The sequence below is a fragment of the Crocodylus siamensis genome, chromosome 1, assembly GCF_052110815.1.
Source record: "Crocodylus siamensis isolate JL-2025a chromosome 1, ASM5211081v1, whole genome shotgun sequence".
Lineage (NCBI taxonomy): Eukaryota > Metazoa > Chordata > Crocodylia > Crocodylidae > Crocodylus > Crocodylus siamensis.
Genome location: NC_143395.1, coordinates 275,743,336 through 275,757,712, shown reverse-complemented (window position 1 = coordinate 275,757,712; position 14,377 = coordinate 275,743,336). Strand labels below are relative to the sequence as shown.

General features: G+C 42.5%; 1 protein-coding gene across 7 annotated transcripts in view; it reads right to left on the bottom strand.

The window, feature by feature from the left end:
* Nucleotides 1–14,377, bottom strand: part of CTPS2 (CTP synthase 2) — a 139,137-nt gene that overhangs the window by 4,909 nt on the left and 119,851 nt on the right. For all 7 annotated transcript variants that reach the window (XM_090063116.1, XM_090063072.1, XM_090063065.1 and 4 more), the window contains one exon: nucleotides 13,036–13,180. In XM_090063116.1, coding sequence (XP_089919242.1) covers nucleotides 13,036–13,180 — 145 coding nt within the window. The remainder of the gene's footprint in view (nucleotides 1–13,035; nucleotides 13,181–14,377) is intronic.

Below are 14,377 nucleotides of genomic sequence, written 5' to 3'. Positions count from 1 at the left end.
TTTCATTCCAGAAATGCAGGCACATGCCTTCAATGAACCAGGCTAGAAGCAAGGGGCACTGGAGCAGCCCACCCTCCCTTCTACAGTACTGAGCTGAGGGGTGTGTGGCCAGACCCAGGTAGGACACTCTGATTATCCCAGCAGGGAATTGATAACAGTGTTTATCATCCCTAACTCAGTATTTATCAAAAAGAAAACAACAGGGGGACATTACCAGCTACCTGTTGATTCTGCCTTGTTACAGGACTGGAGCCAGCATGTGGTCTGCTAGCTAATACACAGATACCCCTCAGCAAGACAGAGGGCAGGGAGGAATTCCTGCTTAGCAGGGAGTGGTGAAGGGACAGAGCGGCCTCCAAGTCCCTTCCAGAGCTGCAGCCAGGGAGCAGAGGGGAGGGACCAGCTCTGCTGTGGAACAGAGAGCCCTGCCCAGCCCAGAGAGCATGCCAAAATGCCAGGGGAGTCTGGTTTAACTTAAACCAGCAAGGGGTCTGGGACAAACATTGCGTAAGCTGGTTTAAGCCAAATCAGTTAAGTCTGATAACTACATTCAACCAGGTTTATCTCAAACCGGTTTCAGCCATTTTCAAACCAGTTTATGTGTGCTGAACATCTGTTCTATTACAGATTTAAACCAGTTTCTGATCATTTAAACCAGTTTATGTGTAATGTTTGTCCCTAGCCATGAAGTACACAAGATAAACTATGCTACCAGTTTTTTCTGGGACAATGCTGTGTACATCTAAGTTAATCGTGGCTCATTCAAGTTAACTGTCAGTCATTCTGGAAAAGTCTATCATGCTGTGCGCTCTCCCTGGCCACCTACAGGCAGAGGAGCAACAACGCACTGGAAGGGCTACATGTGTAAAGGGCTGTGTTGCTCCTGTTTTGTCCCATGTTTTGGGTTGGATCAATCAAGGCCACCTCAAATGAGATATCTCTTTACAACATTTGGGTAGCCATTAAACTGCCCCAAATTATACTTCCACTGTATATGTAGAGATGTGCCTACAGCCCTGGATACTAATCAAAAATTCACCCTTTCCTTGCACTTGATATGCAAAATAGTTATCTAATTAATTATTCATTCTTAACTTTGACTGCTAAGAAAAGTTTCTTACAACAAAGTAGCAGGATAAGAGACACTAACTGACTTAACATTAACTAAGTTTGACCTACAATATTCTTTACTAACATGGATAAGGTTGCTAAACATTTTTAAAAAGGCAGTTCCCATACAGCTAACTAGCTGATCAAACTAAGTATTTTGTTAAGTGGAAATAACTACATTACTGTTATGTACCAGGGATGGTGAAAAAAAGCTAGCAGTATGATCAAGCATGCCAGATGCACCCAGACAAACAGTTTCATCAGAGCATCATTGCCAGTGTACTTACTTCTTTCTGAATGAGCCCGGAAGCATGGAATAAAAACTTTGTATTATTAAAACATTTTTGCATCTGAATGTCACAATACAACATACGCCTTTTTCAATAGTACAGTTTTGATTGCATAGTGCTTTGTTGTCTTTTGACAGCACCAATTAAGTACCTCAAGCCAAATGCTATTTCAGGTTTACACTCTGTATATCAAAATGTAGGTATGTAAATGCCATTTTTAGCAATTAGGCCTACTGTAGATTCTGTTTCCACTGGTGTGGCTAACCTTTCCTTGCACTTTCCCTTTTGTGCTTGCTCAGAAGGCTGCACTACAGCTGTTTATGCACTGCAGCAAAAGATCATCCAAGTAAGCACATAAAGGACTCTTACAGATGTGCAGTGAGGCTGCTCTGACGTGCTGTAAATCCAGCGTGTCAGAGCACGCTGAAGAACAGAAATTAACGCACTCCAGAAGCCTCCAGCGGCACATGTATCAGCATCCCCACACTGAAAAATGGCGGCAGGGCACTTTGAATTAAAGCTAGTTTGATGATCTTTCATTCAAAGTGCCTCACCTCACCGCCATTTTTCAGTACAGGGATGTTGATACACATGACACTTAATTAGTGTGGCTCACTAATTAAAGCACTCCCTCCCTCCCCACCTCCCAAAACACATCTATAAACTCCCCAAATGCCCTGGTTTTCCCTGCTTTCATCTGTGGCATGTTTGGAGCAAACCTCTGATGGAAGCAAAATATTTAAGGATGCAAAGGCTGTGCTGGTGAAATAAGAAGGGGAGCACCTACTTCAAGAATCCACTTTGATACTCCTGAGGCTTCAGGAAGACTTTACACATTCCTATGGGAGGAAACAGGCTCCAGAGAACTGAGGGCAGTCAGCAACTGAGTGATCTCATGGTACTTAACTGGCAGATTTAGAGACAGATAGCATGCAAGTAGTTTCAAGTATCTGGGCCCAGGTGCTTACATTCCAAACCAGTAACTGGGTCAAATGTGTAAGATGTACTCTACGGTGAAATGTGTTATACCTGGGAAAAAAATCTGTGGTAAGTCTCAGGGTTGTATTGTCCAGGAAAAAGTAATAATGTCTCTTAAGATCAAATGTGTATTGCCTTCCAAATTTTTTCTTTCTGCAGGTTTTTTTTTTACCCTTTTTGGAACCCTGGTTAAAAAAAAAACCCCAGGAAAAAAAAGCCAGAGCAGCACACACACAGGCAGTTCACATTGCTGAAAAGTGGAGCTGGGCTGCCCAAAGCCATGCTGTGGCTGCCAGCCAGGCTCCACCCACCAGGATCTCCATGGCTGCAGTCCAAGAGCCCCCCAGGACCTCAGGTAAAGCTGCTGGGGCCAGCCCAGTGCTAGCCCCAGCCTGTTCTACTGTCCCTGGTAACTTGCTGCATGCCAAAGCACGCGTGGAACAGATGTTCCCAGGGACAAGTAGCTGCAGCGCAAGGTGGCCGCTGCTAATTGTCCCCGGGGAACCAAATGTTCACAGTCATCTGTACATGGCCTGAGTGAACAAATGTAGCTATGGTTTTTTTATGAAAGGATAAGTGACTGATGGAAAGCAGCACTTCATATTGTTATGTTACTACAGTTTATTCTCATGGGCTGTTATGTTACTACAGCTTATACTATAGCTTATTCTCATGGACACAGTGAACAAATGTACCTGTAAGATATACAAAAAACTAGAACTCTTGGTTCCAAAATGATACCTTTTATTAGACCAACTGGAAAATGGCAAGAAAACTGTCCTTTTCTGCAAGCTTTTGGGATCAAAGTCCCTTTGTCAGGCTCTGGGAAAAGGGTAGATAGTACAAGATGGTAAGAAGTCCCTGTAGGTAGGAAATAAACTTAATTTTTGCACAGAGGGAGCTGAAGATGGAAGGCTGTCCCTCTGGGTCGGTGAGAGCGTGAGAGCTGCATTGAGTAGCTCTTTGATGTGTTAATCAGGTAGAATTCTTTCCCTGGAGGTGTCAGATGGCAGGCAGGGAGGTAAAAAAAACTCTATGTTTTTTAAAAATACACCTATATTTTTTTTCTGTAGGTTTTCTTTCATTTTGTGTACAAGTGAATTAACGAGCATTCTGATGAAGACCCTGGACCTGCAATATTCAACTTGCACTGCTCAGGCAACACTGGATCACCACAGCAGAGAAGAATGTGTGGAGCACTGTAGAACCACCTATTTTACTCCCCCCCGGACATCAAGATTGCGTGAACATAGCCACGAGAAAATGGCCTGGATGAGGTCATGTCCCTACAACTTCTCTATCTCCCAGTTCCAGGACAGTGACTTTGGGCCTTGGAAATAACAGTTGGAAGATTCCCTTCTTCACTTTGGCCCATTGTAATACAAGGAAATACTTCTACTCGGCAAGGGCTTTATCATGTGAAACAAAACTTGAAGCACATGTATTCCTAAACTGTAGCACAGAAAATGCTCTTTTGCAAATAGTTCTTTCAAGGTCTGCACCAATACAGATTTTTTAGGCCGATACCAATAGCAGATTTTTAAGGAGGCATATCGGCCAATACTAAGCTGATTTCTGATACCAGCCCGGCAGCTTGGGGTGTGCAGCCCCACAGTGAGGAAGGAGTGGGGCTGGGGCAGGGGCAAGCACTGCCCAGCTGGGGCAGGATGGGTGAAAGACAGAGCCACGGCTTGTCTGGGGGGGCACAGGGAGGGGGCGGGGTGGCTCCTGCCACTGCATGCTGCTCATCCAGGAGCTGCTGGTCCAGTACTCACCTGCTCATCTGACTGCTCCTGCTGCTCATTCGGTAGGGCATGGGGGGGTGGCATGTGCCCTCGGATCTGCAGAGGGAGGCTCTTCCTCGCCCACCCCACCCTAAGCAGATCTGGGGGCACACGGCCCCTCCCCCATGCCATCCTCGATGAGCAGCAGGATCCACCAGACAAGCAGGCAAGCACTGGCCAAGCAGTGTGCAGCAGCAGGACTCCCCCCCCGCCCCCCCCCCCGCCTCGGATGAGCCACAGCTCCGTCCTGTGCTTGCCCTGCCCCAGCTGAGCACCTCTAGTTCTTATATATTGTCATTTGGTGTATAAATCCACCCCAAATTCCCTCCCAACATGCGAACAAGAATGAAATGTTCTCTGTACACTTACTCCATTATAGCCAAATTCACACACATTCAGAGTCCTGGGATATTCTTCATCTGTTATTTTCTATTGCCACCAATTACTAGACCTCTAACTTTTCTTTACATACCATTGTGCACCAGTTAGTGCTGGGTCTGTGTGCAAGCTAAAGGAACAGATTCCCTGTCACTATTATGATGAACATTGTCTGATGTGTTTATGTGGCGACCTAAACCTAAACTGCACTGTCACCCCCATAACCTCACTGGCAAAGCCACAGGGAGTCAAGATCACTTCTAAACCTGTGTTTTCTGCATGGCCACCCACAAGCATTAAGCTGTCTGCTTTTATTAAGAAATATGGACAACTGTGCAGTGGGTAATAATAATAAATCCTACTAGTTTGCTTTGGAAAATAAAGATCAATGTTCCAATGTGCAATGCTTCTTAAGAACAAGAAAAGTAGACTATATGATAGATTGTTTCGGAGCTTTATATCTTCTTAATGAACAATTAAGAATAATCCCTGATGTCCCCAGAGATGTGAACAAGCTGAATTCAATTTTTATGGCAACTTCATTTTCTATAAAGGGTGAGAACTAAGTTAAATGCATAAAGTCATGGTAGATGTAACCAATAAGGGATTACTAAGTGGGAAAACTATGTTAAATACTAAAAATTTATGAATTGATTTTTAAAAAAAGAATATTTTAAAGAAATTATCCCACTTTCTGTTAAAAATGGGCCAAAAATCTAAATATATATTAAATTAGAAATCCATAAAATTTACTTAATGCTTCTGATGAAATGTGGCATGTTTTGAAACAATGCTTTTATTAAACCAAAGTTTTATGATATGTGATTAAATATAAGGTCATTGCATAAAGAAGCTATTTAATAAGAGGTGGGTAGGAAGAGAGAGATTCTGCAATCAAAACAAAAGAATGGCAGGATGTGATGCTAGAATGACAGATGGGATGGACAGGCATTATACTGAAGTGAAAGGAATTTGCAGTACCATGAAAGCACGGTGACAAGGGGAGGGTACAGGTGTTGTAAGCCTATGGCTGGAGAGCTACAAAGCTGCTCCAAAGGCAAGCTCACTAGTCAGGGGGCAAGAGCAGCTGTTCCTTGGCTCATCCCACCCCTAGAGGAGCTTCATCATTGACAGTCTGCTGTTTACCCTGCCAAGGAAGGGGACAGGCAGAAAAGCTGCAGCTACCAAGGACGTGAAAGAGCTGGCACTCTCCCTCCTTCTCTCCCCCTTGCAGAGAGAGAGAACAAAAGATTGTGGAATACTGGGTGTTCTAGGGACCCCAAAATAAGGTGACAGGTTACAAGTAATGCTATAATTTCTCTCTCCAGAGAAGTTGCCAGTTAGACGATCTAACATTTTTTTCAGTGAGTTTTGTTCCAAAAAAAACCTCTTTAACACATACACAGAATTTTGTGCTGAGAAAAGGGAATATTCCTTGGCACAAATGTAGTACCTGTCCATGGCTATAGACAAAAGTGAGGATGAAAGGCAAATCTGATTTCAGTTCAAGTGCATAAAACATACTGTCACTGAGGAATTGCACTATTCCTCTGAAACACACATCTGAGGTACAACCTCCTCCATACTTCCTTCTTGCTCTGGGAGGGTAGTGATTTGCTTGTGGCCTACTCCTGCTTGTCTTTGAGGCCAGCTGCTTAGCAATATTATTAATCCCTAGCTACAATGTAGCTAATTGGTTGGGTTTTTTTAATTAGACTTTTTACATGGATAAGGAAAACATTATCCATATATTTGTCAGACACCATCCTTTATACAAATTTAAACGTACTTAGAAGAGATAAAAACTCTTACACAACGTATCCACTAAGTCCATCACTAACTTATTATAAAGGATGGAACTTCTCTTTAATTTGGGAGTGTGAAACATCCAGGCTGCATCCAGGCTGTGAAGCTGTATAATCCAGGTTGTGGGTCACTGGACCAACCCCATGTGCTGGCTTTGGCCCCTCACACTGCATGTGGTGCATGGGCTGGACCCAGCACTGTAGGCAGAACAGGGGACCGGCCTGGGCCACAATATGCAGCCTGCACCCCAGACTGTCTAGGCCAGCGGTGGCCAACCTGAGCCTGAGAAGGAGCCAGAATTTAGCAATATACATTACCAAGGAGCCACAGTAATATGTAATAATGTGACATAACAGCTATGGAAGCTGGTCACCATGTGCTTGTGTAAAGATTCAAGGAGACGCATTAATTTCTGAAGAGCTGCATATTAACTTCTGAAGAGCCACTGGCTGGCCACCCCTGGTCTAGGCTATGTGCAGTGCTGGGTCTGGTAGGGTAATGCATGAAGCACACACCCTGCACCATCCCCCTGTGCTGCCTATAGAGCCAGGTCCAGCCCAAGGACTGTGAGTAGGGCATGCTCCACTTCACCCCAGGGACTGGCACACTCTGCGTGCAGCCTACCGGCTGGACCTGCCACAATGAGTGCTCCATAGGGAGTTAGTTCTGGTCTGGCCCACAGACCAGCCCAGGATTGTTCATCCAGCCCATGAGCTTGACACCCGTGTCTAACTGTCTACCACAAGGTCTCTTGCACCCTCCTCTGAAGTCTGTGGTGCCTGCCAGTGGCAGACAAATAGTAGTAGGCTAGATGCTCTGAACTGGCACAATAGTCCCTTTTATCCTACTTACCATGTGGATGCAAAAAAGTTTCCTACTGTAATGTCAAGTGTATTGTCCAGTCCAGTACACAAAGTCCCAAGTGATAGGACTTCCCTAAAGAGACTACAGCAAAACATATCTCATCATTCCAATTTTTCTTGAGAGTCACCTCAGTTTTGCCATTATTAATTTTTGTTCCATTATTCCTTGTTATATCCCCTAAATAGCTTCTCCTCATTTAATGTATTTGTACATTTAAGTGTATTTGTACCTTCTCCTCATTTACTATATTTGGATACTGAATCCCTTCTTACTGTCCATTTAGCAAAACAGCACACCCTGAGCTTGAACACACAAGTACTAAATGACTGTGCAGTAACTGCCAGTACTGTGCAGTCCCAGAACTACACAGATCATTTCCGATCCTACTGCACAGTAGCTCATTGCTACTGTGCAATAGTGGTGGCATCATGGTTCATGCCTGCTGTCACTATGTCACCGCAGCTCATCACTATGGTGACATAATCTCATGTAGATGGGCCCCCTTAGGTCTTTTACTTTTTTCCTTATAGACCAGACTTTCCATTTTCTGAATCCCTCTAACTTGTCAATATTCTTCTACTAGTGCAGTGCCTAGAATTTAACAAAATATTGCAGAGGTAGAGGACTGTTATTTTCCTTCTTGCTATCTACATATATTCTGCCCTGACTTGCAAAAAGCAATTTTGCAGCAATCCAACGCCATACAAACTCTCATAGTGAGCAGTCTTTTATTTACCATTATTGCTTCAGATATTTCTCCCTCCTATTGAGTATGTGTGCTAGAATTATTTATACCCATCTCACCTCCCTCATGCATATTCCTTTGCACATTCTCTAGTAAAACCTTGTTTCATTATTTACAACTCATGTTTCTAAATTCTTTTAAGTCTTTTAGCATTGTTTCTTTGTTCTGACTGGTGCTCCCAACTCTTCCTAAAGTAAAATGATTTGTGAATGTCATTAACTTGCTGTCACCTCCTTGTTCCTGACCATTAATTAAGATTTGGAGGGGGGAAGCCTGATGGTTCCTGTAGACTCCCATTAAACACTTTCTCTAACTTGACATTATGCTTCTTTTTTTCTCCTATTGGTTTATTGCACCTCAGTGGCTTTACAATCTTGATGATATTGTTCAGATATATAAGCCAATCTTTATTACTTTTTCATATAAGATGCCATAAGATTTATCACCAAAATTCTTTTCTAAAATCCCATACATTACACTTAAAGTTCCCTCTTCATCTGCCAGCTTTATAATCAAGTATTTGCCTGGAGAAATGTATTCTTCATAGAGCCATGGAGCTTACTACTCATGGTCCCTTTAGGATTTAGGGCAGAAACTGACATAGCCGTTCTGAAGTCAATGCATATATACCATTTTATAGCTGCTGAGAATCTTGCCTCTGGCAGTTAGCGATTTGTTCACTTTGTATTTAGTTTTCCTTCTTTATGAAGACAGAAGTTATGGGTGTAACATGGCAAGCGTCAAGAATCACATTTGTCTTCAATTTTCAACATTATCAAAAAAAATTTCTGCTATTAGCAGCTTAAAAATTTCAGAAATAAACCCCTGTATCTAGTAGGAGACTTAATACCTTATCACAAGCAGTAGTCATGCTGCATGATTGATAGTTCCCTAATTTTTAAATACTCCTTTACTGTCTCTTTATCAGAACTTATTTTTACAATGGATGGATCAAACTGTTTGTTCATGATTCTTTTCATTAAAAATAGAATGAATGATAACTTTTTATCCATTGTATTTGTGACAATTTTTATTTTCCTGATCTTACTGGTTTTTAAGGAGAGAATATTTGTGAACATTAAGCTACTTTTCAGAGTAGCCTTTCCATCTCCTGTACTATTAATGTTTAATTTGGCCAACTTTCTTGTGTTCTGTTCATTCAATTCCAAATGGAATTATTCCTATCATCATTTTATATACATAGCTGTAGAAGATATCTCTGTATGAAAGAGCTCATGAAGAACTGAGCTAAATAGCTTCCTCTAACTCACTGTTTAGCACTATGGGCTGAAACTCAGGGTTCAGCATCCTATGGCCCAGGGGATGGATCTAGCCTGAGGAGCCACTGGATCTAGCCTGTGAACCTTGGAGGCTTTGGCAGGAGGTGGTCGGATGGAAAAGGTCTGTTTTTTAATTTGGCTTTCTCAGTGACTAGACACATTACTTTGGGACTTTGAAACTTTATTAGCAAAAAGATTGTTTCTGTGAAACTTTTCAGGTTCAAGTAAACGGTTTTGAGGAAAAAACATTTTACAGAAAATGCTTCATCCAGATATTTCTCAGAATTCTGGTATTTGTTGAACTGTTACACACAAGAGATGGATTTCTATTACCCTTTAGGCAGCCAGGGCACTTTTACATGTGCTCCAGTGTGTTCCGATTAGAACATATTGGAGCAGACTCGATTAATTGAGTATGATGGAGCATCTCATACATTCAGCATCCTCGCATTTCAAAATGTCTTGCAAGTGTGAACCAGCCTGCAGACCTCCATCATCCAGCCCCTGGTGCTGCCCTTTGGTCTAATGATACTCACATGGAGCAGGGCACGCACCCATTGTATGAACCCAGTCCACAAAGCTGGATCTAGCCCATGGGCCCTCCCTCTACCACAACATACCTGATCTGGCAGCTGCTCCAACCGGTCTAGGCCCTAGACCTTATGCGGCATGGATTCTGGAGTGACCAAAATAGGCACCAGGTATAGCACAGTCTAGCTGGAGTGGCAGCTGTGCTGCACACAGTGGCCACTCTGCTGGACTATGCCCCATGTGGTGCCTGCTCTGTGAGGTGCACTGCACAAGGTGTTGGCTCCAGCTGGTCTTAGACCCCCACTGCATGCAGGACTCACAGCCACCAAGTGCAGTGTGGGCCCCAGAATGGCTGGAGCCAGCGCTGCTTGTAGCACAGTCTTGGAGCTGCTGAGGCAGCCATTACATGTGGCACAGCCTGGACATCCACTGGGTACAGCATGGCTGCCACTCCAGCTGGCTGGACTGCATGCACATGGGGCTTATTTCAGGATCCACGCTGCACTCAGTGCAGGTCCAAAGCTGGTTGGAGTGGCCACTGAATCAAGTATGCTGGGGGAGGGGATCCAATCTGGGCCCAATCTGGCCAATAGAACTGTCCTGTACCACTATGGATTGGATGAGTTTGACACCCCTGCTCTAAACTGCACTTTTCCTCCTATTCTCCTACCCCCATGTATCTCCTCCTTTGGCTGCTTATAGGCCAGTTTCAAAGGTTCTGCTGGAAAAGGACCTGAACAATGTCTGGTCTATGCTTGGTGGTTTGAGCACTCTACTCAGAAAAACAAAAGTTCAAACCACATCTAAGTGAAGGGGCCTTAGAAGGTATGTCTTCCAGGTCCTGGGTAAATGCCCCAACTACAAGGGTTTTGAGAATAAAATACAAGAGGTCTGCTCTCCTCCTTGGAACACCCACTAGCCATTGGCTTTTGTGAGGTGGAAGGTCATAATTTCCATATGTAGCATATGCTGGCACAACCTAGTGGGTGTATGAAATGGCTATGTAGACACCAATTCCTCTATGCTGCAGGGGTGACAAAATCCCACACTGCCTAAGTGCCAAAAATGCCATTTACAAAGCCAGTGAGTGCCACTTAGGCATGAAATAGTTAACAGAAATTCTACTGAAAGAGCTTAAAAACTGTGCTTAGATTTTATTGTTGAAAGGAAGATGTCCGAGTTGTAATCCTCTTGGTTCAAATTCATTTTAAACTGCCGTTACAATGTGCCTGAGCCGCACAATTACTTTTGTTTAATTAAAACATTAAATTTATGGGTTTAAATTCAGGTCAGCAATCATGTCCATTCCGCTGGGGACTATATGTATGGAGACACACGTGTGCACACAAACTGGCTTTTAACCTTCTGCAATGCTCAGAGACGTGTTTAGGATTAAGGCTCTCCTGTTCTATCTTCTATTGTAAGCTTGCTTTTTCAAGTTCTGGTACTAGCTGTATGTATACTATCACCAAAGCTTGCCATAACTAAGCAGCAAGGTAGATGCTAAGGTGGGTTCTTGCACTGTAATGGGGAGGTGATTAAAAAAAAAGTTTTGTTACTGAATGTTCAGTTCCTGGTTGGAATCTGTTTTATAGACACAAATAGAAAGAAAAATGCTGGATACAAAAAGCAATCACATCTTCATATTACACACTGTTTCTCCAGAGCACAAAAAGGGAATGTAGCTGCTGCTGCAACTTCTAATACAGGTAATCCAACGCATACGGTAATATTTCTAACTGCTCAGCAACTAACTGTTAACTGAACACAAATTAAATTTAGAGAATATACACTGAGCAGTCACTAAATGCACATCAGCTCTCTTTTGTATTTCAGAAAAGTAAGTATGTATACTGATGGCTGGGGGGTCAAGGGAAATGGGACTGCAAGCTGGAAGGCCAGTGGGCTATGGGTGAGGATAAAGAGAGCACCCTTCTCCCACACACCTCTCAGAAGGAAAAAGCAATAGGCAAATAGCACTTTCCCTCCCCTCTCTGTGATCACATTGGGTCTTAGTGCCCGAAGACCTTTCTCACTTAATTTAACCAACTGGCATAAACCTTCTACTTTAGATCATACTACATTAAGATAAAAACATCTTTTGCACTCTGTTCTTCAATATAAGGATAGAAGGGCACTTAATGAAATTAAAAGGCATTGTATTTATAGCCAATAAAGCCATTTTTGCCACAAAGAGTTGACTTATGTGATGCACTATGAGTGTAGGCTATCAGATGGATTTTTGAAAAGGACTGGATAATATTATGACTGCTGTGTAACAATATTTGTAGCTATTTCACTCATGATTTATAATATAGGTTGGGGCTGAAAGAGATCAGGAAGGAGTTTTTTCATCTATGTACAACATTGTACAAATGACCAGGATTATGACAGGTAAGATGCATTTACTTCTGAATGATTTGCTGTTAACTATAAGAAACAGTGGCAGTGCTCAAAGAAAGCAAAACTGGCAAGCTGTGCACTTCACTTTTAGGACATCAAAGCATTTCAAACTGTGCAGTAAGACATCCTGGAATTCTACATTTAAAAAATGTTACCATTTTACCCCATTTTCTGCAAGCCTCCCTCATTCTTAATAATTTATTATTGTTTTATTATTATCACACTCTGTTAGGGCACTGTACCAAGAGGAATGAACTGAAAGAAGCTAAAGAAATATTGCTAAAACCAAGAAACGTCCCAAGAACTACTGTCATGGAAATGAAGCTTATGGGATCCAGGATCTGGATTTGTCTAAATTCAGCCTTGGATTCAAATCCTACTGTAAATTCAGAGATATTTAGTCCAGGGTTTGATTTGGGTCTTTGTCTGGTCAGTGCCAACTACAGACACTGGAACAAAACACTGAAACAATCACTTGTAGATAGCTAGGTGAGAATCTCATTTAACTGCGGGAGCTGTTAACAGATCTTTTCCCCTATGATACCAATATTAACAAAGGTGAAATTAGAGATCCAGACAGCTCCTATGAGATTAAAAATAATTTTCCTATAATTGCAGCCAGTCAAGGTGTGTTTACTTCCATTTGAAGAGTACATACTGTTCTTGACCTTAGACTTACTAGTCTCTGAAGAGAAAAAATACAAGAATCTACTCACTGCTGCTTACAATCTGAAAATCACAATTTTTCTATTCTGGGAAGGAAGGACAGCATATGAAATTACTTCCTCCCCTTTCTAGAGTTTTATCTTAAAAACAGCCAGGCTGAAAATGTTACTAGACCTTGGCAAGCAAACAAAAAAGGCTACCTTGGAGACAATTTACATCCACGCTGCAAGTATGCACTGAGTGTCCCAGTTGCTGCAAGCAAGAGACCAAGGTATGGAGGCGAGGGCTTCATAGGTCTTGAGGAAAATTCTGGATGGAACTGAACACCAACAAAATACGGGTGATCTAAAAGCAAAAAGTTGAAAAGAAAATGAGAGAAGCTGAGAAAAAGAACAGTTTTTAATGAAACAACACTGTAAGGAGAAAGACTTAACAGGGCATTGAAAGTACTATAAATATCCCTCTATTCCACACACGTTCAAGTGAATTTAATGGGGCAAAAGGCTTAACCATGTTTGATGAAATGCAACACAGAAAAACTGACTGATGCTATATGTACTGTTATGTGCTCACCTGTATGCTTACACCACCACAAATGACTCAGATTTACAATGATGTCACTGGTATGAAATCAAAGTACATTTCAGTTTGTATCTTGTAGGTACACTGTAGCTCAATTTCTTGTGTGTGTATGCACATGTACAAATATATTTTGTGTGCATATGCAGTGCTCCCATTATGCTTTCAGGTTCTGCAAACTAAGAATGCCTTAATGATCCACTGAACTAAAACAGGTCGAGGATCATTTGACACTTTACAAAATATGCACCATAGGCTGCAAAATGCAACGTTAGAATCTGGAAGAAAAAGATCATTCTGTTCTGCAGAAGTAGTCACTATTCCAAAATCTGCTCTTATTCAATGCAAAAAAAAAAGGTGAAATTCTCTGTGAAACAGAATGGTACCCCAACTTCAGGATAGGCTGCGTGCCACTGGTGCCTCAGAGACACAGAAGCCTAGGAGTCTGTAACTTAAGAAGTCTACATGGAATGCTGCTCTTGAGTGCTGGACTCTGAAAGACCTGGCATCCATCCCCAAGTCCTAGGACAGTGTTTCTCAACCTTCTTAGACTCAAGGCACTCCTCCAAAACTTTTCAGGGTATAGCAGCACCCCATTTAAAAAAAAAAAAAAGCTAATTTAAATAGAGTGTGTGTATTATAACATAAACATTGTAATTGTTATCAATGAATATGTTGGCTACTGATTAGACAGTTATATTATGTTCACCTCACTGCACTGCATGCCTTCTGCAGGGCCAAACTGAGAAGCAGCTGTGGCAGGAGCATGTGCCCTTGCCACAGACTTTCCTGATCTGACCCTGCATGGTGTCTCCCAGAAACAGAGGGGCATGGGGATGATGGAACTATCCCAGGCACCTCAATTTTTGGGAGACCTGTTGCAGCCGATCTGAGAAGTAGCTGCAGGAGAAAGCCAGGCCTGCTTGCATTACATTATTAGGGCGCACTGTTTCTGCTATGGCT